The sequence below is a fragment of the Aethalodelphis obliquidens genome, unplaced genomic scaffold (assembly GCF_003676395.1).
Source record: "Aethalodelphis obliquidens isolate GAN/ISIS:26980383/991018 unplaced genomic scaffold, ASM367639v1 scaffold6, whole genome shotgun sequence".
Lineage (NCBI taxonomy): Eukaryota > Metazoa > Chordata > Mammalia > Artiodactyla > Delphinidae > Aethalodelphis > Aethalodelphis obliquidens.
Genome location: NW_020837950.1, coordinates 42,344,074 through 42,368,528, shown reverse-complemented (window position 1 = coordinate 42,368,528; position 24,455 = coordinate 42,344,074). Strand labels below are relative to the sequence as shown.

General features: G+C 36.6%; 1 protein-coding gene across 1 annotated transcript in view; it reads right to left on the bottom strand.

Annotated features, from left to right (window-relative positions):
- Positions 1 to 258: 258 nt before the first annotated feature.
- The window catches only part of ARHGEF38 (Rho guanine nucleotide exchange factor 38), a 156,625-nt gene continuing 132,428 nt past the window's right edge, over positions 259 to 24,455 (bottom strand). The window contains exons 10-14 of the mRNA XM_027103425.1: positions 16,539 to 16,850; positions 11,263 to 11,406; positions 10,229 to 10,427; positions 9,824 to 10,083; positions 259 to 1,083 (exon numbers count right to left, since the gene is read on the bottom strand). Coding sequence (XP_026959226.1) covers positions 898 to 1,083; positions 9,824 to 10,083; positions 10,229 to 10,427; positions 11,263 to 11,406; positions 16,539 to 16,850 — 1,101 coding nt within the window. The 3' untranslated portion in view covers positions 259 to 897. The remainder of the gene's footprint in view (positions 1,084 to 9,823; positions 10,084 to 10,228; positions 10,428 to 11,262; positions 11,407 to 16,538; positions 16,851 to 24,455) is intronic.

Sequence of the window (24,455 nt, the reverse complement as noted above, 5' to 3'; positions counted from 1 at the left end):
CTCTTTAGGCAACAGTTTCCTCATAATGTTGTGCGTATCAAATAAGTTACCACATATAAAGTGTTTATAACAATGTCCGGCACGTGGTATGCATTCAGTAAATGTTATCACTATTATGTTATTCAGGTTTCTTTTTTTTTTTTTTAAGTTCGAAACTTACATTAAAAGAGAGGGTCCAGGGACTTCCCTGGTGGTCCAGTGGTTAAGACTCCACGCTTCCAATGCAGGGGCACGGGTTTGATCCCTGGTTGGGGAGCTAAGATCCCACATGCCCTGTGGTGTGCCGTGTGGCCAAAAAAAGAAAATAGAGGGTCCATATCAGACTTCTAGTTGACTGTTAATTAAGTGTACAATTTCTATTCTTGTGTCTCTTTAGTACACTCCCTGGTTCATGCATATGTGTATATAATCTATACCATATAGTACACATATATGTGTGTAAACCATGTAATGTATATGGTATATATTTGTGTGTATGTATATATGTGCATGCGTGTGCAAAAGAGAATATGAAAAACAAAAACATTGAAGGCAAAATATATAATACAGAAAAATAAAATACAGTAAATTGAAAAAACCTTGTCCTTAAATCCAACCTTTCATGACGATAAAGAATACATTTACCCTTTCAGAAGATCACTTTTAAGTAGTTGATAGTTGGAGCTTTGACTGTTTGTTTTGCTATTTGTTTGTTTAGTGTTTCCTTCAACATGTATTCTTCATAATACATTTTGAAATAATCTTGTTTGGAAGTACAGTCTTCCTTAAAACCTGGTATGGTATCAGTTCATGTAGTTTGGAGGTTTCTTGATTTCTAGGTCAACATTTTGTAATGTCGGTTTTATGAGGTAGTCAGTCAACAACTTGCCAGAAGATAAAAGTCAAAGGCTTATTTTCTTAAGCATAAGTCATCTTCCCAAGGTAGTTAGCTGGAACATAGCCCTTCTGCCCTTGAACTTCAGCTAACCACCACTGTTTGTTGCCACTTAGGTCACAAAATCTAAGTATATGAACTCTTTGGTATTCCTGAAGGCTGAGTTCATGGTCACTCCGTGCCTGAAAGGCATGAACTGCATAGAAAATCTGGACACAGAAGCAAATGACATTATTAGAAGCAGAGCCTAAAAATTTAGACAAACATAATAAAGACTTCCAAGCTTTTAGAAGAAATGCTGAAGTTTTCTTATTTTTCCAAAGTCACTCCCCAACTCCTTTGTTGGATTTATTTGCTAAAGTATGGCCCAAGATGAAAATAGAGTGAAATTTCCATTCTTATTGTTCTGTTGGGAGGAGTCTAAACTGTCCATTCTTGAAGGCAATTTGGCACTTTCTATTAGATTTTTTAAATGTTAACTCTTTTTGATTCAGAAATAGCTCTAAGAGTCTCTTCTATGAAATAGAAACATTGGCACAGATTATTGCATAATAATGTTACTGCAATACCGACTTACTTATAAGGTGAAAAGTGGGAGGGAAGTTGGAATAACACTAAAGGTTCAGCAAAAATTAAATTCTAGATACTTACATTAAGGAAATTTGTAGTCATAAAAATAGTGTTTTCTGAGACTAATAACACAGGAAAATTCTTATGATAAAGTGTTCAGCGCCCCCCCCAAAAGATACAGAATCAGATGTGCAATATGTGTCTAATATTGTTAGATGGTTTTCTTTGAGTAGTAGAATTAGAGGTGATTTTCATTTTTATTTGTTGACTCATTTTATAAACTTTTATAATGACAATGTATTGAATTTATAATTTTAAATTATTTGAGTGACCTAGAGAGACTAATAAAATATATTTCAGTCAAAAGAATTTTTCTTTAACCTCAAAAGAGTACTTCATAATTATTAGATACATAGGAAGCCTCTAAATAAGTGATTAGTCCCTCCTCCACTAAAATCATAAGACTGTTAATAAAAATGTTCAGTTATGGTATAAAATTTAGCAATCAACTAACAACATTTATTCATTCATTTATTTAATTAGAAGTTATTAAGTATCTATTAATAACCAGATATTATGTTATCAGAGAACTTATAACCCAGCTAGGAAAAACAAATGCCAATAAAAAGGAGCACATGCAAAAACAAAAAAACAAAACAAAAAACGCCCTACAAATGCAGGTGATATATATATCAGCTAATTGTGAGCTGTGTTTTGGAAGAAGTAACCTTTTACAGGTGACGAAGTTGATAAAGGGGTGGATATGTCTTATTCAAAGGTACAGAGATGAATACATGGAAACAGTATATGGGAAAGGCAAGCAGATTAACTTCCTCAAAATTGAAGGTCAATATAAAAAGGAAATTATGAGAAATAAGGTGACTCCATTGAGCAGGAAAGAGACTGGGTAATGTGGAGGGGGGACTACAGTTGACCCCTGGACAACACCCAACTGAGTGGGTCCACTTATAAGCAGATTTTTTTCAGTAAATTATTGGAAAAATTTGGGGAGATTTGCAACTATTTGAAAAAACTCACAGACGAACCACATAGTTTAGAAATATCAAAAAAATTAAGAAAAAGTAAGGTATGTCATGAATGCTTAAAATATATATAGATACTAGTCTACCCTTACTTGCATAGGCATAAGATGAGTGATATTTAACATAAAAAATAATGTGTTCGTTTTCTTACTGTTTTATAACTTTGCTTTCAAAGAATTATATTACTGTTCAGTATGCCTCTTCCTCATAATTGGAGAGACTGCGTATCAGCCTATCATCACAGGTAAGTGGTTTTTTTAAAAGTAAACAATGTTTCCAATATTGTACTATGAATATGGCTATAATACTGTATGCCATAAAAATTTGATAATGATTCAGTCATTAGTGTATAGACTAGCCTACCATGAAGCAATCATATTGATTACACTAGGCTACCATAAAGCAATCCTATTGCTGCTGCTTTGTTTTCAATGCATGAATCATTATACCTGTAAATAAATATGAATTGCTTTTTCATATTATTTTTTCATTTCTGATGTCTAGTGTTAGCAATACATTTAACATCTACAGTGTCTTGTGTCATATAATACAATATTGAAGTGTGTATTAAATGATTCATTTTATAAACAGATGACATAAACTTATAGTATCTATAAATACAGTACAGTACTGTAAATGTATCCTTTTCCTTATGATTTTCTTAATCTTTTTTTCTAGCTTTCTTGTATGTATATATAATACATAAACATACAATATATATGTTAATCAAGAATTTATATTATCAGTAAGGCTTCTGGTCAACCGTAGGCTATTAGTAGTTAGGTTTTGGAGGAGTCAAAATTTTTTGTAGATTTTCAGCTGCCCAGGGGGTCAGCACACCTCACCCCCGAGTTGTTTAAGGGTCAACTGTATAGGTACAGTGTAAGCTATTCTTTAGATCTTGAACTATTTAGCTTTTGATGGTATTCTGATACCACTGACTTATATATCATCTCATCAGCTCTAGCATGAGCTCCACCTCAGAGAGAGGAACCACATTTCAACTTCCATTGACCACATCTGGTATACAGTAGGAATTCAAATATATGTTGATTTGATTTGAAACTAAGGCTGAAGGGCTTGGATATCATACAAGAACATTCAAGAGATAATCTTGTGTCATACAAGATACATACAAGACAGATTGGTGGACATGGGTTATTTTGTAATTTTAAAAAGTAAAGAGAAAACAAAAAGGGAGATGCCATAAATTCTTGAGCAATGGAGTGGTAGCAATAATGACCACCTTTTATAACTCTCATATCAGTTTACATGTCAAATGTGCTTTATCCTCAACAACCCTGTGAGCTGTGACTTAAAGAAGTAACAAGCTCATAATCTTAGAGCTAGGGTACTGCTAGGACCATATCTTCTAACTCCAAATCCTGTGCTTGGTCCATTTCTCATAGTACTTTAGGAACCAAACTCTTGTTCTAGCAAGGATGTGCAGAGTGTATTCTTGTGGAAAGGGACTGGAATCTCTAATATGTTTTGTTGTTTAGAAAGTGAAGACATTGAATATATTCACAAGAACAGAGTGGAGGATTTGGTTTGCAAAAGCTTTCAGGAATATCATGTATCATAACACAGCTTCTGAAATAATCTTAAGAGCCCACATTAGCAGTTGCTAGCCATCTTTTGCAATTTTTATACATAATGTATATACTTTATCAGTGCAGCTATAGATTTTTTAGCAGGTCAAATTACCTGCTAATATATGATTGCTAAATATTTGTGGTGGTCTTTCAATTTGGCATATATACTCTCAAGGGCAATATAAAATCTTCCACCTACATCTATTTGGTATGAAATTATGGCAAAGCTTATATTTTAAACGCTCAATATAGATTCTCATAAAATTGTAAACTTAAAGTACAAAATTATATACTTCCAATATTTTAGATGGTCATAGTCCAAAATTAATTTAGGATGAGGATTTTTCGGTTTTTATATATGTTTGCGCTTCCACTTAAGACAGATACTCAAAATGGACGTAAGTCTGCTTTTAAAGAGATGGTAGTCGATCACGTTTGACTACAGGTTAGAAGTTTTCAATCTGTTATGGATTTAAGAGCTAAAGGTTTTCTCTCTTTTTTAAAAAAATAATTGTTCTAGGCTGTTGGACTTTCAGTGTTATTATGTTTTGGTCCAGACACATTAAAATTTTGTAAATTTAAGACATAATCATCTAATCCTTTTTTTCCAAACCTTGGCATTTATGAAAATATATTTTATTAGTTGCTTCTTCGTAATCTGTAAAGCTCTGACGCATTTTATGGACAATATTTTATGACTACAACCCAGTTCTCCACAGCATTTACTCTTTTTAAATAACACTCTGTATTACTGTATTATTGACTCATACCTAATTTATTACCTACTGTTCATAACCACCAGCTCTTTCCTTGTGGTACCATTGCCAGTTCAGCATTTCCTTATGCTATATTTGTGCATTTAATTATTCTCCCTTAGTGAGCCACATTACCTATCTTCACTGAATTTCATTTTATTGATTTCATCCCAGTTCTCCAGTTAGCAACAACAAAAATCATAATGTATTTTAATCTTTCTTTCCAAAACTAAAAAGCTACAAAACCAGCATTTACAGTATTATATCATACTAGCTCAGGAAGCCAAGATAGTTATATGGCATGAAAAATGCTCATTCTTCTCTCTTACCCACCAGGAGCAAGGTTTCTTGTTCTTTAGTTAACAATTATGAATTGTTATTACACAAGTAATTTTTGTAAAAAACAATTTTAAATAAAGGTAAACACAAAGAAATTTACTAATTTTTATTAATACCTTGTTTTTCTTTTATCCTTTCTTCCTTTTCTTCTTCCACTTTTCTTTCTATCTACCTACCTACCTAAAGTGGTAATAAACATGTAATTATTGTACACATAATTTTTGCAACCTGCTTTTTCACTTCAAAATATATTTTAAAATCTTTTCATGTCAATAAATAGCTCTCTAAAGCATCATTTAATGACTACTTAAATATGTTACAGCCTGCTGACTTTTGAAGCACTTTAAAAATAATGACACGCTAGATATATAGCATTATCATCATAAGCAGCTGAAAAATGTATAGAGGAGGGACCGGACAATGAATCTAGAATTAGTGCAAGACAACTTTTTTGATGTCAAAAATTATGTTCTCAGTATTATTTATGTGAAAAAAGAAAAGAGCACTGATTCTCAGCCATTACTTCCCTCTAAAACTTGGTTTTAGCCATTATTAAACTTGGTCCTCTTCAAGAAGTACCAAAGATTATCACAATTAGTCCAACATCCTGCTTGCCAAACAAGGCATCTTACATACTGTGGTAGGCAGAATTCTAAGGAGAACCCCAAGATTACCACCTCCTGCTGAACTTGTTCTGTATAATCCCCTCTGTGAATACGTTGGGATTTCACTCTTGTGATTAGGTTACATTACATGGTAAAGGTAAAGGGATCTTACAACGGTGCCTAATAAGGTCCCTAATAAGTTGACTTTGAGTTAGATGAACACTATCCTGAGTGGGCCTGACATAATCAGGTGAGTCCTTTAAAAGAGAGTCCAGTCACCTCTGAAGGGAAAGATTTGAAATCAGAGAGATGCTCTCCTGCTGGCCTTGAGCAAGCCAACAGCCATGTCGTAAACTGCCTATAGGGACAGCCACGTGGCAAGGATCTGAGTACAGCCTCTGAGTGTTGACAGTGGTCCTTGGTTGATAGCCAGCAAGAAAATGGAGACCTTGTTCCTACTGGAACAAGGAACTAAGTTTTGCCAACAACCATGAGCTTGGAAAACAGCCCTGGTTTTCAGAAAGAGGCACAGCCAAGCAAACGTCTAGATTTCAGTTCTCTGAGATTCCAAGCAGAGCACCCAGCTAAGCTGTTGCCTGTACTTCTGACCATGGAAACGGTGAGATAATAAATTTATGTTGTTTTAAGCTACTTAGTTTGTGACAATTTGTTATGCAGCATAGAAAACTAATACAGATCATGCCATTATTATTTGATCAGAAGAGACCTGCAATTTGGGTTGTTATTTCAACTCAAAGCAAAGGTATATAGGGGATTCTATGTGGCCGCAGATCCAAGCTGCATTTTCTAATCCAGCTATATTTGTAATAATGTTTAGATTTATATCCCTGACACCAGGGTCTGTTTTGAATTGGTTCGAAACTCAGAGGAGAAAGAAAACAAGTAGCACTTTATGGAGAGATATCATTAATATACTTTCTGTTTTGGGCAAAAGAAAATTATCTCATTACTTTTCCTCTCAGCAATGGAAACTTCTAATGGATCTAATTCTCATGATACATAATAGGTTTACTCAAAGACAATTACTCTGCAGTAGCAGCTAGTAGGCACTAGATGCAATTTTAGACTATACAGTTCATGCTGAAAGAGCCTAAGTGAGGTGCTTAATCTAAAAGTCCCTGTAAAGCCAAGTGAAAACTAGAACTCAAGAACTAGAACTAGAACATCAAGCCAGCTTTAGGTCATCTTCACAAATTTGGTCCTCCATTGTCTGTCCTAGGTTATTAAGATAACTTAGAAAGTTATCTTTGTAACCTAGAAGTTATTAAAAGCCAGCCAGGACATTTAATCAAGTATATAGATTTCACTGATAAAAATTCATTTATCAGTTGGTATTATAACATTATATTGTCTTATAGAAACTCTGAATAAACTAAGAGAGTGAATGAGTAATAGAAAAACAGGGTTTTTGAAACTTCAGGACAGAAAAGTGGTAAGAACACATAGTAATGTATAAATGAGTTTAGAATCAGTAGTGACTGGGACAAAGTACTTGCAAATTATATATCTGATAAAGAACTCTATGCAGAGTATATAAAGAATTCTTAAAACTGTATAATAAGAAGGGAAATGACCCAATTTTTTAAATGGGCAAATATTTGAAAAGACTTTTCACTAAAGGAGATGCAGGAATGGCCAATAAGAACATGAAAGATACTCAATAGCATTAGTCATTAGGGAAATGTAAATCAAAACTACAATGAGACACCACTTCACTTCCATTAAGATGGCTGTGATAAAAAAGACAGACAATAAGGCAAGGATGTGGAGAAACTGCAATTGACAATCCTCATACATTGCTGTTGGGTACATACAACGGGGCAGTCACTTTGAAAAACAGCTTAGCAGTTTTTTTAAAAACTTAATCTTACCAATAAGCAATTCCACTCCTAGGGATCTACTCAAGAAAATGAAATTCACACAAAGACTTACACACAAATGTTCATAGCAGCATTATTCATAATAGAAATTACCCCAGATGTCCATCAGTTGGTGAATGGATAAACAAAATATGCTATATTCATAGAGTAAAATACCGTTAGGCAATGAAAAGCAACAAAATACATATACATACTACAACACGGATGAATCTCAAAAAACATGCTAAGTGAAGGAAGTTGGCTGTAAAACACCACATATTGTATGATTCCATTAATACAAAAAATACAAAGAAGGCAAATCTATGGAGGAAAAAAGTGATTAAAGATTTCTTGGGGCTAAAAGTGAGAAAGAGGAGGAGCTGCAAATGGGTTCAAAGGATCTTTTAGGGTGAAGGAAATGTTGTAAAGTTGGATTCAGGTAATGGTTGCAAAACCCTGTTAATATACTAAAAGTCAGTGCATTGTATACTTAAATTGCATAAATTGTATGGTATGTAAATAAGAACTTAATAAAACTTTTTTAATGTATCAGTTATGAATTGGACAGCAATCAATGTATTGTTGAAAGAAGTTGAATAAAAATAGTTTTGAAGAGCAGTATGGCAATGTATATCAAGACTTTACATATCCTTTGACACTCCAGTATTTTCAGGAACTTGCCCTACAGATATACTCATATATAAGTGTATAAAAATAGATGAACAAGGATCTGGCCTAAAATATTGTTTGAAATTTTAAAAACCTCAAAATATTCTGAATGTCTATTATTATGGTAATAGTTACATAAATTATGATGTATCCAGATAATGAAATACTATGCAGAATTTTTAAGGAAGAAGGTAGATATTTAGGTACTGTTTTATCTAAGATATATTGTTAACTGAAAAAAATTATGTACCACGTATATGTTCCCACTCTTCTAAGTATAAATTCACTCATGTAAATACAATATCTGAAAAGATATACCTGCATGTTGTCTCTGAAAAGTAGGACTGAGGAGAGAATAAAGACCTTTACTATTAATTTACATATATCTTTCTACTGTTTTAACTTTCCACAAAGAACATGTATTAACCTTACTTTTAAAAAAGAAGTTAAAATTAATTAATAAAAAGCCACTAGGGGCTTCCCTGGTGGCTCAGTGGTTAAGAATCCGCCTACCAATGCAGGGGACACGGGTTCAAGCCCTGGAAGATCCCACAAGCCCATGCACCACAACTACTGAGGCTGTGCTCTAGAGTCTGCGAGCCACAACTACTGAGTCCATGTGCCATAACTACTGAAGCCCGCGTGCCTAGAGCCTGTGCTCCGCAACAAGCCCCCGCAAGAAGAAGCCTGCGCACTACAACGAAGAGTAGCCCCTGCTCGCCACAACTAGAGAAAGCCCACAGGCAGCAACCCAATACAGATTTTAAAAAAAGGCCACTAAGGAAAAAAAAAACAAGTTTAAAAAAGGAACCAGTTAGTTCGTCACCACTTGGGGATTAACATTTCTGAGGTAGCAAAAAGGAACCCTATATTATAGTTAACTTACCATTTTGGGAAAGGGTTATGCCAATAGCTTTTGCACTGGTTAAGTGAGAGAAAGGTAGCTTTTAAAAGTTTCAGTAAAAAGAAAAAAAAAGTTTCAGTATATGTCAATAGTATATGTCATTATGCAAGAGATTAAAAATGACTGATTCATAGATAGCACAATCAAGATACTGCTCTCAGAGGAACTACGGTCAGTTTTCCACATGCTGCTGTTGGCAGTGATCTGTTCAGTATTGAGCTGTTTTCCTCTCATGGGGGAGGTGTAAAGAGACCATCTTCACTTCACTCTAAGTAGTAACAGCTACTATTTATTCAGTGCCTACTCTGTGCTGGGTACTTTACATATAAAATTATCTCTAATATCTCTAATATCTAATATCTCTAATATCCACACATCAACTCTGCAAAGTAGGAATTATTGTCCTCTTTTCTTCATTTGAGGAAACAGACTCAGAGAATTAAATTCCTTGCAAAAAGGTGCACAGAGAGGTAGTGCTAGAGAGAAGTGCTACAGAGAAGCTGACACTTCCATCAAGTCTCACAGTAAGATAGAACATCTTTCATGATTCCAACAGCCAAGCGTCTTTACATCAGGTTCAAATTCTTACCTGTTCATCTACCTCTTGAAAACTGTCAACATCAGTACTGTTTGTTTCAGACTTCCCACATGTTCCACTAAGAGATGAGCTGCTATCACTTATGCTACCTTCTGGGGTGCCTGTGACACTGTCACTGGCTGGTCGTGAAGACACAAAGAGGCTGATGTTATCAAAATCATCATCACAGAACCTGTTCTCGGCGTCCACCTTCTGCACTTTTGCTGGATTGTAGGGTTTTAGGAAGGAGGAATACACATATCCTTTTATAACTGGATAGGAAATAGAAAGAAGAAACATGGTTATTTATAACTCTTTCCAAACAGTTGCATTTAGAGAAGGACACAGAGGCCCCCTGGGAAAATCTCAACTAGAAGAGAGGTGGAAGTTCTTTGCTTCTTATGAAAAAAAACTTACTTCCTGTGTCAACAAGCCACCTGCTGGTACTCCCCAACGGATCCTTCTGTTCCATCACAGCCACCAACTCCCCTTCCAGAAGATTGATGTCATATTCTTGTGTAGCGTTGCACTTGCGCTTAGCTTGGTAGAGTTCCTCTGTACTGTATGTGGATAGAAGTTTGCAGCGGTGAGTGTCATTCTGACGTGGCACTTCCGGCTGGGAGAAGTAAGGAGAGCTTTTGGTTCAGATAGATGTATAATAAAATCCGCACAGATAAATATTGGTAGATATTTCTCCTCTGGAGATTTTTTAACTATTGAAGCCATACATTGATTAAGGATTATTTCAATGTTGAGGCAGAGATCAAGTTATTATGTGAAAGTATTTAGCTGAGTTATGCAGGGAAAGATTCTCTAGTTAGCACATGAGGGCAGTGTTGTAGAGAAAAAAGAAAATTCAGCTGAGAATACGAAGGCAGAGGTTCTAATCCTTCTTTGATGTTGAACAATTTTTTAATTCTTTGCCATGCTGTAGGCAATCACTTGTGTATTAAGCACTTGATAAATAATATTTAATTAAGTAAATTGTACATGTGCATGTATTTTTCCAGGAAATATTATCAGTAAATTAGGCAGGAGTCAAGAGGCCTGGCCCCTGTCCCAGCTCTGCCACTAAGTGACTTTGAGAAAGCCACTTCATCTCTGCAAACTGGGATTCCTTATCGAGAAAAATGAAAGGTTCGAACTGTAATGATTTTGCTCTATAAAATTCTGTTCATTCATCCAACAAATATTTATAGAGTGCCTACTTTGTGTCAGGCACGATTTAGGCACTTGTTTTGTACACATCATGTACAAAACAGGTAAAAAATCTATGACCTTATGGGGTTCATAGTATAGAGGCTAGAAATAGACAAGAAATTCTACATATAATAAGTAGGTAAACTATAGGATATTAGAATGACATAAGTGATATGGAAAATAATATATTATGATTTGATCAAGGCAAAAAAGTGATAGTCATCATTGTTACTGAATGCTACCAAACTCACCAGAATTTGCACAGTCTTCTTCCTTTCAAAACTAAGTTTCCTCTCAATAAATGTAGCACTGTTATCCTTCACAAAATTCAGATTTTGAACCTCTTCTAGTACTCGATTCTGAATTTCAGAGATGCTTGAAGCCAACAGTGGTACCTGTAGGTAGAAATACGACGTTCCCAGACAAATACTTAACCATATTAGGTATTGAATTTAGTAGATCTGTGATGAACAGTGAAAAATTATACCATATTCCACAGTGAAAAATTAGGGCAACATTAAAACTCCTATATCAAAACCGTCTAATTTGTTGTCTCCAGAAATCCCACAAAAATGACAAGGATTTTTTTAAGTTCAAGCTTAAATAAAAGGAAACAGCAGAGAAAAAATTACAATAGCAATACAATTTTGGGAAGAAAGACTCAGTAATTGATGGCAATAGTGCTCTCCAGTGTGGTGGGGTGGTACAGTAGGAAGGAGAAAAAGGCTAAAACAAGAAACATTGGTTAAGATCCTGTGGTGGTTAAAACAAATAAGCAAATTCTTTGATATGTTTCCCATCAAGAGGTGGAGTCGATGTCCCCTTCCCTCAAAATTGGGTGGGAATTTATGATTGCCTCAATGACTAGAATGTTGAAATAAATAGAATAAAGGAAGTGATGCTGTTTGACTTTCAAGATTGGGCTAAAAATGATCATGCAGTTTCTGCTGGTTTCTCTTGGGACACTCACCTTAGGGAGACTTTAGTTGCTATGGAAGAAGTCCAGTTGCACTGTGTCCACCATATCAGAAGACCATGTTGAAAGATGGAGTGGGGAGTGGTGGGGGTGGTGGTGGGATGGGTGGGTGTCTGTGGGGCCCCAGCTATTCCAGTCCCCAGCTGTTTGAGTCTTCTGTTGTCTTCCCACCACCAATCTTAGAGGCCTGAGAAAGTCTTTGTGACCACTTCAGCCCCAGGTATTATCTGACTGAGACACTGAGAATGATTACCTGATCCCAGTGAACCCCAGAACTATGAGAAACAATAGTAAGAAATGACTATTGGTTGTTTCGTACCACCATGGTTGGTGTAATTTGTTATGCAGATATAGACAACTGGAATTGTTTTGAAGCAGTTGTATCCCCAGATTCTTTCTCCATTTCAGTGAATCTTGGTGATTGCTTCTTCCCTACCTTAGCAGAAGATGAAGTTTTCTTTTCTGCAAATGGTAAATCAGAGAGTATCTAGACTGGGGACACTAGGCACAAATAATGGTGGGGGACCCATGTTAGAAAGAGGGTAGTTAAGTGAGTGGATATAGACTGGACCCAGAGACCCTGCCAACCAGGCCTAGCAGTCAACCATTACCCTTTAGGCAGAAAACTTGAAGGGACATCTCCGGAGACTCTGACCAGCCTAAGAGGAAAGACCTAATGGTGCTATCATCAGGAGTTCCCAAATGAAATTGCAGTCAAATTGCTCTACACAGTAGTGGATGCTTAGAGTTTTCAATGCCTATCTAGGTGCTCAATGCTGCCAATTCGTCCTCAACTCTTTATCAGTGGTGAATGATCAAGTATATCAGACATCTAAGTCATAACTATAACAAGAAAGAAAGAACCTTATAAAAATAAAAGCAACCTGTTTTCATCTGAAGAAAGCCAAAAAGAACTTACAAAAATTACAATCATGGGAACAGAAATAAGAATAAATCAAAAGATGGGTTTGAAGATTAAGTAGGAAATTTTCTTAGGAAGTAGAGCAAAGCAATAAAGAGACAGAAAATAAGTGGAAAAAGATACAAGATTAGAGGAACAACCCAGGAATTTCAGAAAGAAAAGAGAAAGGGAAGAGAGAAAAATCATCAATGAAATGTTCAAAGTTTCTAGAAGCGGAAGACATAAATTTTCAGGTTGAAAGGATCCCACAAAGCATCTGACACACCAAGGTTCATCATCATTAAATTTCAGACTGATGAAGACAATAAGAAAATTCCATAAACTTTTAGAATGGGATAGGGTGGGGAAAGTGCATACAAAGAATCAAGAACCAAAATGCACCCAGAGTTCTCAACAGAAACAGTGGAAGCTAGAAGACAATGGAACAATGGAATGCTTTCAAATTCAGGAAGAACAACTTAAAATTTTACACCCAGACACACTATCAATTAAATATGATGATAGTATAAAGACATTTTCTGATATTTGAGGTATCAAAATATTAACCTCCCAATTTTCCTTTCTTAAGAAACTACTCAAAAATTTGCTCCCTCAAATAAAGGCAAAAAGCAAGAAAGAAGGTCAACATGGGATAAGGAAATGTGAGATCCCACACAGAAGAGAGGTAAAGGGATTCCCCAGAATGATGATGAAGTAATCCCAGGATTACAGTTAATTATGAGATAAAAAAGATAACCAGTTCTCTGAGAGATTTCTGCAAGAAGACACAATTAATAGAATATATCACACATCTGAATGTCTTAAGAAGTGATCCAGTCAAACTGGCAAATAAAGTTAGGCAATTGAAAATTAAGCTGATAAAAGACAAACACAATTATTAACTTTAAGAAAAACAAAAAAGCTATACATAAAAAGTAATCATAGTGTGGTATTGCTGAACTCTAACCAGAATTCACTTTGTGTGCTGAATATCTTTTGTTTGTCTTTTCAAATTTATTCTTTTTCCATTTCCATCCTGCTCTGTGCTCTGGAAGGCTGACCAGTATAGAGTGTATCAACAGCTTCCTTGCACTCTGGTTTCCAGATGGGTTCTTGCAATGAGAAGCGCCCACAGGAAATCAGAATAAGGGAGGAAAGTGAGATAAGGAAATTTATTTCCCAATAAATTTCTTTAGTATTTATTGCTTTCTGTAGTATTGACTGATAGTCACAGATCCTGTCAGGTAAACCTTTCCACTTAGCTCTCTCTGCACATTCCTATAGCTACTCCTTCCCCTGTCCCTTTGAAGACTGGGTGTTTTAAGGCTCCTTCTTTTATTTTACTGTATATAATCTTTTAAGTTACACTTCAACTTTAAAAGTTTAAAAATAGGGGACTGATAAGAGAAATGCAGATCAAAACCACATGAGATATCACTTCATACCCACTAAGATAGCCATAATAAAAAAGACAGATGTGAGGAAATTGGAACCCTCAATCATTGCTGTTGAGAATGTAAAATAGTGCAGCCACTTTGAAAAACAGACTGGCATTTATTCAAAAGGTTAACATAGAGTTACCATATGATCCAGCAATTCCACTCCTAGGTATATACCCAAGAGAAATGGAAACATACATCCACTAAGAACTTGAATGTTCATAGCAGCATTGTTCATAATAGCCAAAAAGTGGAAATAACCTAAATGTTCATCAACTGATGAATGGACAAATAAAATGTGACATATCCATACAATGTAATATTATTTGGCAATAAAAGGAATTAAGTTCTGAAACACACTGCAACATGGATGGAACTTGAAAACATTAGGCTAAGTGAAAGAAGACACTCACAAAGAACCACATGTTGCATAATTCTATTTATGCCACATGTCCAGAATAAGCATATATGTAGAGACAGAAAGTAGATTGGTGGTTGTCTGGGACTGGGGAGGTTAGGGGGAAATGTGGAGTCACTGCTAGTGGTACAGAGTTTCTTTTGGGGGTGATGACAATATTCTAAAAATTGATTGTGGTGATGGGTTTCACAACTCTTACGAATGTACAAAAACCATTGAGTTGTACATTTTAAATGGGTGGAGTGTATAGTATGTGAATTATATCTCAATAAAGTTGTTACCAAAAAAATAGGAGGCTGATTACACACTATTGTACAACTATGCAGTGGACTAATATACAGCTGTAAAAGAAATGAGGAAGCTCTCTATGTACTAACATGGATGTTAAAAGCAAGTTGCAGAATGTACTATAGTTTGCTAGTTTGTGTAGGAAATAAAAATATATATTTGCATTTACTTTTAATGGCACAAAGAAACTCTAAGTATATAAAAATGAACTAATATCAGTTGGGGTGAGAGCAGGAGTTGGAGGGGTTTGGGCACAGAATGAGTATGGAACTGCTTACTTATTTTTAAATAGTTCTTCCTTTTGAGCCAAGTAAATGTAGCACCTCTTTATTCAACTTAATTTAATTCAGATGATAAGTTAAAAGTTAATTAAATATACAATAAAAAGTAAAGTAGGGACAATTAATTTTCCTCGAAATGTCCATTAAATATCACACGAGCTGAATGATAAGTAATACACTTGAAATGAAGGGCCAAGAAACGAAGCTGATTTTTTTAAAATTGATATTAGGTTGTAAATATCTTTCTTCCTCTTCAGAAAATAATTATAAGGACTTCCCTGGTGGTCCAGTGTAAAGAATCTGCTTTACAATGCAGGGGATGTGGGTTCAATCCCTGGTCAGGGAACTAAAATCCCACATGCCGCAGGGCAACTAAGCCCGCGCGCCACAACTACTGAGCTCTGCGTGCTTCAGCGAGAGAGCCCACGTGCCACAAACTACAGAGCCCACGTGCCACAACTACAGAAGAGAAAACCTGCATGCCACAAGCTAGAGAGAAGCCCACGCACCACAACAAAGAGCCCGCGCGCTGCAGCAAAAGATCCTGTATGCCTCAGCGAAGATCCCGTGTGCTGCAACTAAGACCCAAGGCAGCCAAAAAATAAATAAATCTTTAAAAAAAAGAAAATAGTTCTAAAATCATACCCTAATGGAAAGCTAAGATATATACATATATTTATACATATATATATATATATATATATATTTTTTTTTTTTTTACACACACACATCAGGCTTCTCTTCTTTGGAGGAAAACAAAAGCAAAACAAAGACTGGTTTGACTGATATCGTATTTCTGTCATTACGGTGAGATGGCCTTATTTTTGGATCCATGTCTCAGTCATGGTTAACATTTAAAAACGGTTAAATGGGAAGAGAATACAAAATATAAGTTGATAAGCTTCAACATAGCATCAGGCAGATGGAGCTACATTGGTTCCATCAATGAAGGGAGCAAAGCGGAAAGATGTTTGGTGTTTGAAAAGGAATTTCCAAAAAGAGCTGCAAGGGTATAAGTCACAGCAAACCAGCACTAGGAAAATTGATTTTACCTTCCTGTACAGAAGAGCGATAAGGAGCAGAATATTCTCTGACTGGCTTCAGCTAAAATAGAAGCCACACCATACACTACACTCAGGCACGCTATGAGCAGGCTGCTTTGCATGCTGTACTTTCTGACAGATTCCGTAGGCCAAGGTAGCCAAGTGCTGGTGCTGTGCTTACCGGCACCACCGTGGAATAAACCCTCTGGGCCACGAGCATCAGGTCCCTGAGGAGGGTGATGAAACTGCACAGGCAGTTCAACAGAATCTTCCGTGCGGCCCGGTTGAACACCTGGAGCTCTTCCACAAGCTGGGCATTGAGGGCCTCATATTCCCTTTTGGCCAAGTCTGACTCATCCGCCACCACCCGCTGCAGGTAGCTGTTGTAGTCCAGCAGTTTGTCATAGCGTTTCTGGATTAGCTTCTGGGGCCCTGGGAATAGGGACCGCAGGGCTGACAGGGGCGTCAGGACAAGCTTCTGCAAATGAGCTGCCTGCCAAAAGAGCAAAACAATCCCATCACAGAAGGAGGAACACCCAATACCATGTCTGGAGTTGTTATCAGTAGGCTTACCTCCTCCCTGCAGCAGCACAGAGGAAGGCATGAAAGTATCTAGGCAAGTTGAAAGAGCATGGGATCATTTTTTTTAGTCTAGCTAAACCTGTTCAAGGACTTAAAACAGCAACTCTAGACTCTAACGTTGAACCTGAAGAGTGAACAGGAAGAAGAATACAAAAGTTGAAACCTGCACACCCAAACTATGCTCCACCCTTCTCTCTACAGCCATTGGTTTTGTCAGTGGGGTGACCTCCCACAACACTTTCGCCTTCCCCTTCTTTCTAATCCCAGAGCCAACTGGAGCTTCTCCAGAACATGGGCTAGGGGGTAATCTCCACCTTTGACTACCAAGACTGCATAATTTATTCACATATCATTCCCTTTCTTTGCTACTAATAAAAGGAAGACAATTGGTCTTAGGAGAGGCTATATCTTACTCCTCCCACATCCAATTCCCTGACTACCCTGGTGGCTGATTTTGGTAGTGGAATCCTATCCCCTATACAGATAGTCCCCCCTTATTACAGGTATTTTGTTCCTGTTATAGAAATGACCAGAGAGTTATTGCTTCCTCTTTAAATACTTTGAAGTATTAAGCTGATGCTGATTCTGTGTCCTAAATTGTTATATTTTTAGGTCTGAGTCATTGAAAATGAACATTGTATTAATGCCTAACTCCATGCCAGCAACTGAGCACCCTAGATTTAATTTCTTCTATTTCTCTTTCCTCCCCTGTATTCTGAAGTACACCAGTATCCTATGTTTGCTGACTGCCCAAATTTATCATATATGCTTGGGTGTCATGATTATGTTATGGCAATTTGGAAGTAGTTTTCTCTTTTGTACCCTGAAAGATGTTCTAGGGAATCAGCATCTGAGCAGCAGCTTGTATTAATTGAGTGACCTGTAGTAACTTTGTCTGAACTCATGGGAAATCTAGAAGAGGAGGGAAACCAGTCTCTTACTGGCACCAGCAATAGCCAACACAGATTAAATTTGATGTCTATCTTATAAAATAATCATTATATACCTGCAGACTATTTAATGAGTCCTTCAACTAAGCAAAGAATCTGTTTACTGTTCTGGGATAAATTACTGTGTTTGTGACATACTTGAATTCTACGGGTAATCTAATTACAAAATTACAATATAATTACGATATATAAGTCCTATGACCCACAGACATGAACCAGTTCATCTGTACCTGGGAATTATGGTTGGAACGAATAAGAATCAGATTTTATTCTAATATTCTGTGCTATACAAAATGTGTAGATAGGTACCTCTCATGATTAGATAAAAACAATTGCTCTGCCTTTAGATAGATTCGAGCTCTTAATATTTGACTTTTAAAAAGAGTTCAGGGGCTTCCCTGGTGGCTGCCTGCCGATGCAGGGGATACAGGTTCGTGCTCTGGTCCGAGAAGATCCCCCTTGCCGCGGAGCAGCTGGGCCCGTGAGCCATGGCCGCTGATCCTGCGCGTCCGGAGCCTGTCCTCCGCAACGGGAGAGGCCACAACAGTGAGAGGCCCGAGTACCGCAAAAAAAAAAAAAAGTTCAATATACCTTACCATAAAAAGGTACTTTTATATTGAGCTTTCTGATAATTATTTTAATTTAGCATACTTTATCATCCTGTGGTTTTATGCAAGGTAGGGAAGGACACCTTCTTTTTCATTCTGTCAAGTTCTGGGACATGCTTGATGAAGGAGAACTTATATACCATGCTCTTCCTGTGTTCAATAAATAGTTATTACCTTAACTAATGTCAGCATTAAGCTAGAGAGCAAACCCTTAAGGACTTTTCTAAAATGTGCTTACTGTAATTAAGCCCAGAAAACATATAAAGAACTAGGCACACTTCTTCTATTTAACATGTTGTAGAAACTGACTTTCTCCTTTCTCTCCCTCTCCCTCTCTCTCTCTCTCCCTTCCTCCCTCTCATCCATCTAATCTACCATTTTAGTTCAGATGTAATCATGACTTTCCATTCCTCAGTGCCAGGAAAGCTAGATGCTTCTGGGTATTCTTCTATTGGAGTGGGCACTGTCACAGTATCCCTTCCCAGGATTCGGAAATACAAGATGGGGGATGTTACTGGGATTTAGAGCCTGGTAGGAAAGCTAAACATCCTCCAACACAAGGGTAACTCAATGAAGATTTGTCTGACCCCAAATGCCTATAATAACATTACAAAAATGGCAGTTTCAAGGATCTTCAAGATGATGGAGTCTATTATATCTTTTAATAATCCTTGAAATACTACTATGAAATAATAATGCCTATGGAACACAAGATACTAAATTTAAATTAGTATTACTCAGACTGGTTTGCCACCCAAATACTTTCTTGGCTCAACCTTTTTTTTTTTTTTTTACATCTTTATTGGAGTATAATTGCTTTACATTGGTGTGTTAGTTTCTGCTTTATAACAAAGTGAATCAGTTATACATATACATATGTTCCCATATCTCTTCCCTCTTGTGTCTCCCTCCCTCCCACCCTCCCTATCCCACCCCTCTAGGTGGTCACAAAGCACCGAGCTGATCTCCCTGTGCTATGTGGCTGCTTCCCAATAGCTATCTACTTTACGTTTGGTAGTGTATATATGTCCATGCCATTCTCTCACTTTGTCACAGCTTACCCTTCCCCCTCCCCATATCCTCAAGTCCATTCTCTAGTAGGTCTGTGTCTTTATTCCTGTCTTACCACTAGGTTCTTCATGACATTTTTTTTTCTTAGATTCCATATATATGTGTTACCATACGGTATTTGTCTTTCTCTTTCTGACTTACTTGACTCTGTATGACAGACTCTAGGTCCATCCACCTCACTACAAATAACTCAATTTCATTTCTCTTTATGGCTGAGTAATATTCCATTGTATATACGGGCCACATATTCTTTATCCATTCATCTGATGATGGACACTTAGGTTGTTTCCATCTTCTGGCTATTGTAAATAGAGCTGCAATGAACATTTTGGTACATGACTCTTTTTGAATTATGGTTTTCTCAGGGTATATGCCCAGTAGTGGGATTGCTGGGTCATATAGTAGTTCTATTTGTAGTTTCTTAAGGATCCTCCATACTGTTCTCCATAGTGGCTGTACCAATTCACATTACGACCAGCAGTGCAAGAGTGTTCCCTTTTCTCCACACCATCTCCAGCACTTATTGTTTCTAGATTATTTGATGAAGACCATTCTGACTGGTGTGAGATGATACCTCATTGTAGTTTTGATATGCATTTCTCTAATGATTAATGATGTTGAGTATTCTTTCATGTGTTTGTTGGCACTCTGTATATCTTCTTTGGAGAAATGTCTATTTAGGTCTTCTGCCCATTTTTGGATTGGGTTGTTTGTTTCTTTGTTATTGAGCTGCATGAGCTGCTTGTAAATTTTGGAGATTAATCCTTTGTCAGTTGCTTCATTTGCAAATATTTTCTACCATTCTGAGGGATGTCTTTTGGTCTTGTTTATAGTTTCCTTTGCTGTGCAAAAGCTTTGAAGGTTCATTAGGTCCCATTTGTTTATTTTTGTTTTTATTTCCATTTCTCTAGGAGGTGGGTCAAAAAGGATCTTGCTGTGATTTATGTCATAGAGTGTTCTGCCTATGTTTTCCTCTAAGAGTTTGATAGTTTCTGGCCTTACATTTAGGTCTTTAATCCATTTTGGGCTTATTTTTCTGTATGGTGTTAGGGAGTGTTCTAATCTCATACTTCGACAAATACCTGTCCAGTTTTCCCAGCACCACTTATTGAAGAGGCTGTCCTTTCTCCACTGTACATTCCTGCCTCCTTTATCAAAGATAAGGTGACCATATGTGCATGGGTTTATCTCTGGGCTTTCTATCCTGTTCCATTGATCTATCTTTCTGTTTTTGTGCCAGTACCATACTGTCTTGATTACTGTAGCTTTGTAGTATAGTCTGAAGTCAGGAAACCTGATTCCTCCAGCTCCGTTTCTCTTTCTCAAGATTTCTTTGGCTATTCGGGGTCTTTTGTGTTTCCATAGAAATTGTGAAATTTTTTGTTCTAGTTCTGTGAAAAAATGCCAGTGGTAGTTTGATAGGGATTGCATTGAATCTGTAGATTGCTTTGGGTAGTAGAGTCATTTTCACAATGTTGATTCTTCCAATCCAAGAACATGGTATATCTTTCCATCTATTTGTAACATCTTTAATTTCTTTCATCAGTGTCTTATAATTTTCTGCATACAGGTCTTTTGTCTCCCTAGGTAGGTTTATTCCTAGGTATTTTATTCTTTTTGTTGCAGTGGTAAATGGGAGTGTTTTCTTGATTTCACTTTCAGATTTTTCATCATTAGTGTATAGGAATGCCAGAGATTTCTGTGCATTAATTTTGTATCCTGCTACTTTATCAAATTCATTGATTAGCTCTAGTAGTTTTCTGGTAGCATCTTTAGGATTCTCTATGTATAGTATCATGTCATCTGCAAACAGTGACAGCTTTACTTCTTCTTATCCAATTTGGATTCTTTTATTTCCTTTTCCTCTCTGATTGCTGTGGCTAAAACTTCCAAAACTATGTTGAATAAGAGTGGTGAGAGTGGGCAACCTTGTCTTGTTCCTGATCTTAGTGGAAATGCTTTCAGTTTTTCACCATTGAGGACGATGTTAGTTGTGGGTTTGTCATATATGGCCTTTATTATGTTGAGGAAAGTTCCCTCTATGCCTACTTTCTGGAGGGTTTTTATCATAAATGGGTGTTGAATTTTGTTAAAAGCTTTCTCTGCATCTACTGAGATGACCATATGGTTTTTCTCCTTCAATTTTTTAATAGGGTGTATCACATTGATTGATTTGCATATATTGAAGAATCCTTGCATTCCTGAAATAAACCCCACTTGATCATGGTGTATGATACTCTTAATGTGCTGTTGGATTCTGTTTGCTAGTATTTTGTTGAGGATTTTTGCATCCATGTTCATCAGTAATATTGGCCTGTAGTTTTCTTTCTTTGTGACATTCTTGTCTGGTTTTGTTATCAGGGTGATGGTGGCCTCGTAGAATGAGTTTGGAGTGTTCCCTCTTCTATATTTTGGAAGAGTTTGAGAAGGATACATGTTAGCTCTTCTTTAAATGTTTGATAGAATTCGCCTGTGAAGCCATCTGGTTCTGGGCTTTTGTTTGTTGGAAGATTTTTTTTTTTTTTTTTTTTTGCAGTATGCAGGCTGCTCACTGCTGTGGCCTCTCCCATTGCAGAGCACAGGCTCCAGACGCGCAGGATCAGTGGCCATGGCTCACAGGCCCAGCCGCTCGTGGCATGTGGGATCTTCCCGGACCGGGGCACGAACCTGCGTCCGCTGCATCAGCAGGCGGACTCTCAACCACTGTGCCACCAGGGAAGACCCTGTTGGAAGATTTTTAATAACAGTTTCAATTTCAGTGCTTGTAATTGGTCTGTTCATATTTTCTATTTCTTCCTGATTCAGTCTTGGCAGGTTGTGCATTTCTAAGAATTTGTCCATTTCTTCCAGGTTGTTCATTTTATTGGCATAGAGTTGCTTGTAGTAATCTCTCATGATCTTCTGTATTTCTGCAGTGTCAGTTGTTACTTATCCTTTTTCATTTCTAATTCTATTGATCTGAGTCTTCTCCCTTTTTTTCTTGATGAGTCTGGCTAATGGTTTATCAATTTTGTTTATCTTCTCAAAGAACCAACTTTTAGTTTTATTGATCTTTGCTATCATTTCCTTCATTTCTTTTTCATTTATTTCTGATCTGATCTTTGTGATTTCTTTCCTTCTGCTAACTTTGGGGGTTTTTTGTTCTTCTTTCTCTAATTGCTTTAGGTGCAAGGTTAGGTTGTTTATTCGAGGTGTTTCCTCTTTCTTAAGGTAGGGTTGTATTGCTATAAACTTCCCTCTTACAACTGCTTTTGCAGAATCCCATAGGTTTTGGGTTGTTGTGTCTCCACTGTCATTTGTTTCTAGGTATTTTTTGATTTCCTCTTTGATTTCTTCAGTGATCACTTTGTTTTAAATAGTGTATTGTTTAGCCTCCTTGTGTTTGTATTTTTTACAGATCTTTTCCTGTACTTGATATCTAGTCTCATAGCGTTGTGTTCAGAACAGATACTTGATACAATTTCAATTTTCTTAAATTTACCAAGGCTTGTTTTGTGACCCAAGATATGATCTATCCTGGAGAATGTTCCATGAGTACTTGAGAAAAATGTGTATTCTCTTGTCTTTGGATGGAATGTCCTATAAATATCAATTAAGTCCATCTTGTTTAATGTATCATTTAAAGCTTGTGTTTCCTTATTTATTTTCATTTTGGATAATCTGTCCAATGGTGAAAATGGGGTGTTACCATACCCTACTATGAATTTGTTACTGTCGATTTCCCCTTTTATGGCTGTTAGTATTTGCCTTATGTATTGATGTGCTCCTATGTTGGGTGCATAAATATTTACAATTGTTATATTTTCTTCTTGGATTGATCCCTTGATCATTATGTAGTGTCCTTCTTTGTCTCTTCTAATAGTCTTTATTTTAAAGTCTATTTTGTCTGATATGAGAATTGCTCCCCAGCTTTCTTTTGGTTTCCATTGCATGGAATATCTTTTTCCATCCCCTCACTTTCAGTCTGTATGTGTCTCTAGGTCTGAAGTGGGTCTCTTGTAGACAGCATATATATGGGTCGTCTTTTCGTATCCATTCAGCCAGTCTGTGTCTTTTGGTGGGATCATTTAATCCTTTTACATTTAAGGTAATTATCGATATGTATGTTCCTATTACCATTTTCTTAATTGTTTTGGGTTTTATTGTAGGTCTTTTCCTTCTCTTGTGTTTCTTGCCTAGAGAAGATCCTTTAGCATTTGTTGTAAAGCTGGTTTGGTGGTGCTGAACTCTCTCAGCTTTTGCTTGTCTGTAAAGGTTTTAATTTCTCTATCAAATCTGAATGAGATCCTTGCTGGGTAGAATAATCTTGGTTGTAGGTTTTTCTCCTTCATCACTTTAAATATGTCCTGCCACTCCCTTCTGGCTTGCAGAGTTTCTGCTGAAAGATCAGCTGCTAACCTTATGGGGATTCCCTTGTGTGTTATTTGTTGTTTTTCCCTTGCTGCTTTTAATATGTTTTCTTTGTATTTAATTTTTGACAGTTTGATTAATATGTGTCTTGGCATGTTCCTCCTTGGATTTATCCTGTAAGGGACTCTCTGTGCTTCCTGGACTTGATTAACTATTTCCTTTCCCATATTAGGGAAGTTTTCAACTATAATCTCTTCAAATATTTTCTCAGTCCCTTTCTTTTTCTCTTCTTCTTCTGGAACCCCTATAATTCGAATGTTGGTTCATTTAATGTTGTCTCAGAGGTCTCTGAGACTGTCCTCAGTTCTTTTCATTCTTTTTTCTTTATTCTGCTCTGCAGTAGTTATTTCCACTATTTTATCTTCAAGGTCACTTATCCGTTCTTCTGCCTCAGTTATTCTGCTATTGACCCCTTCTAGAGTATTTTTAATTTCATTTATTGTGTTGTTCATCATTGCTTGTTTCATCTTTAGTTCT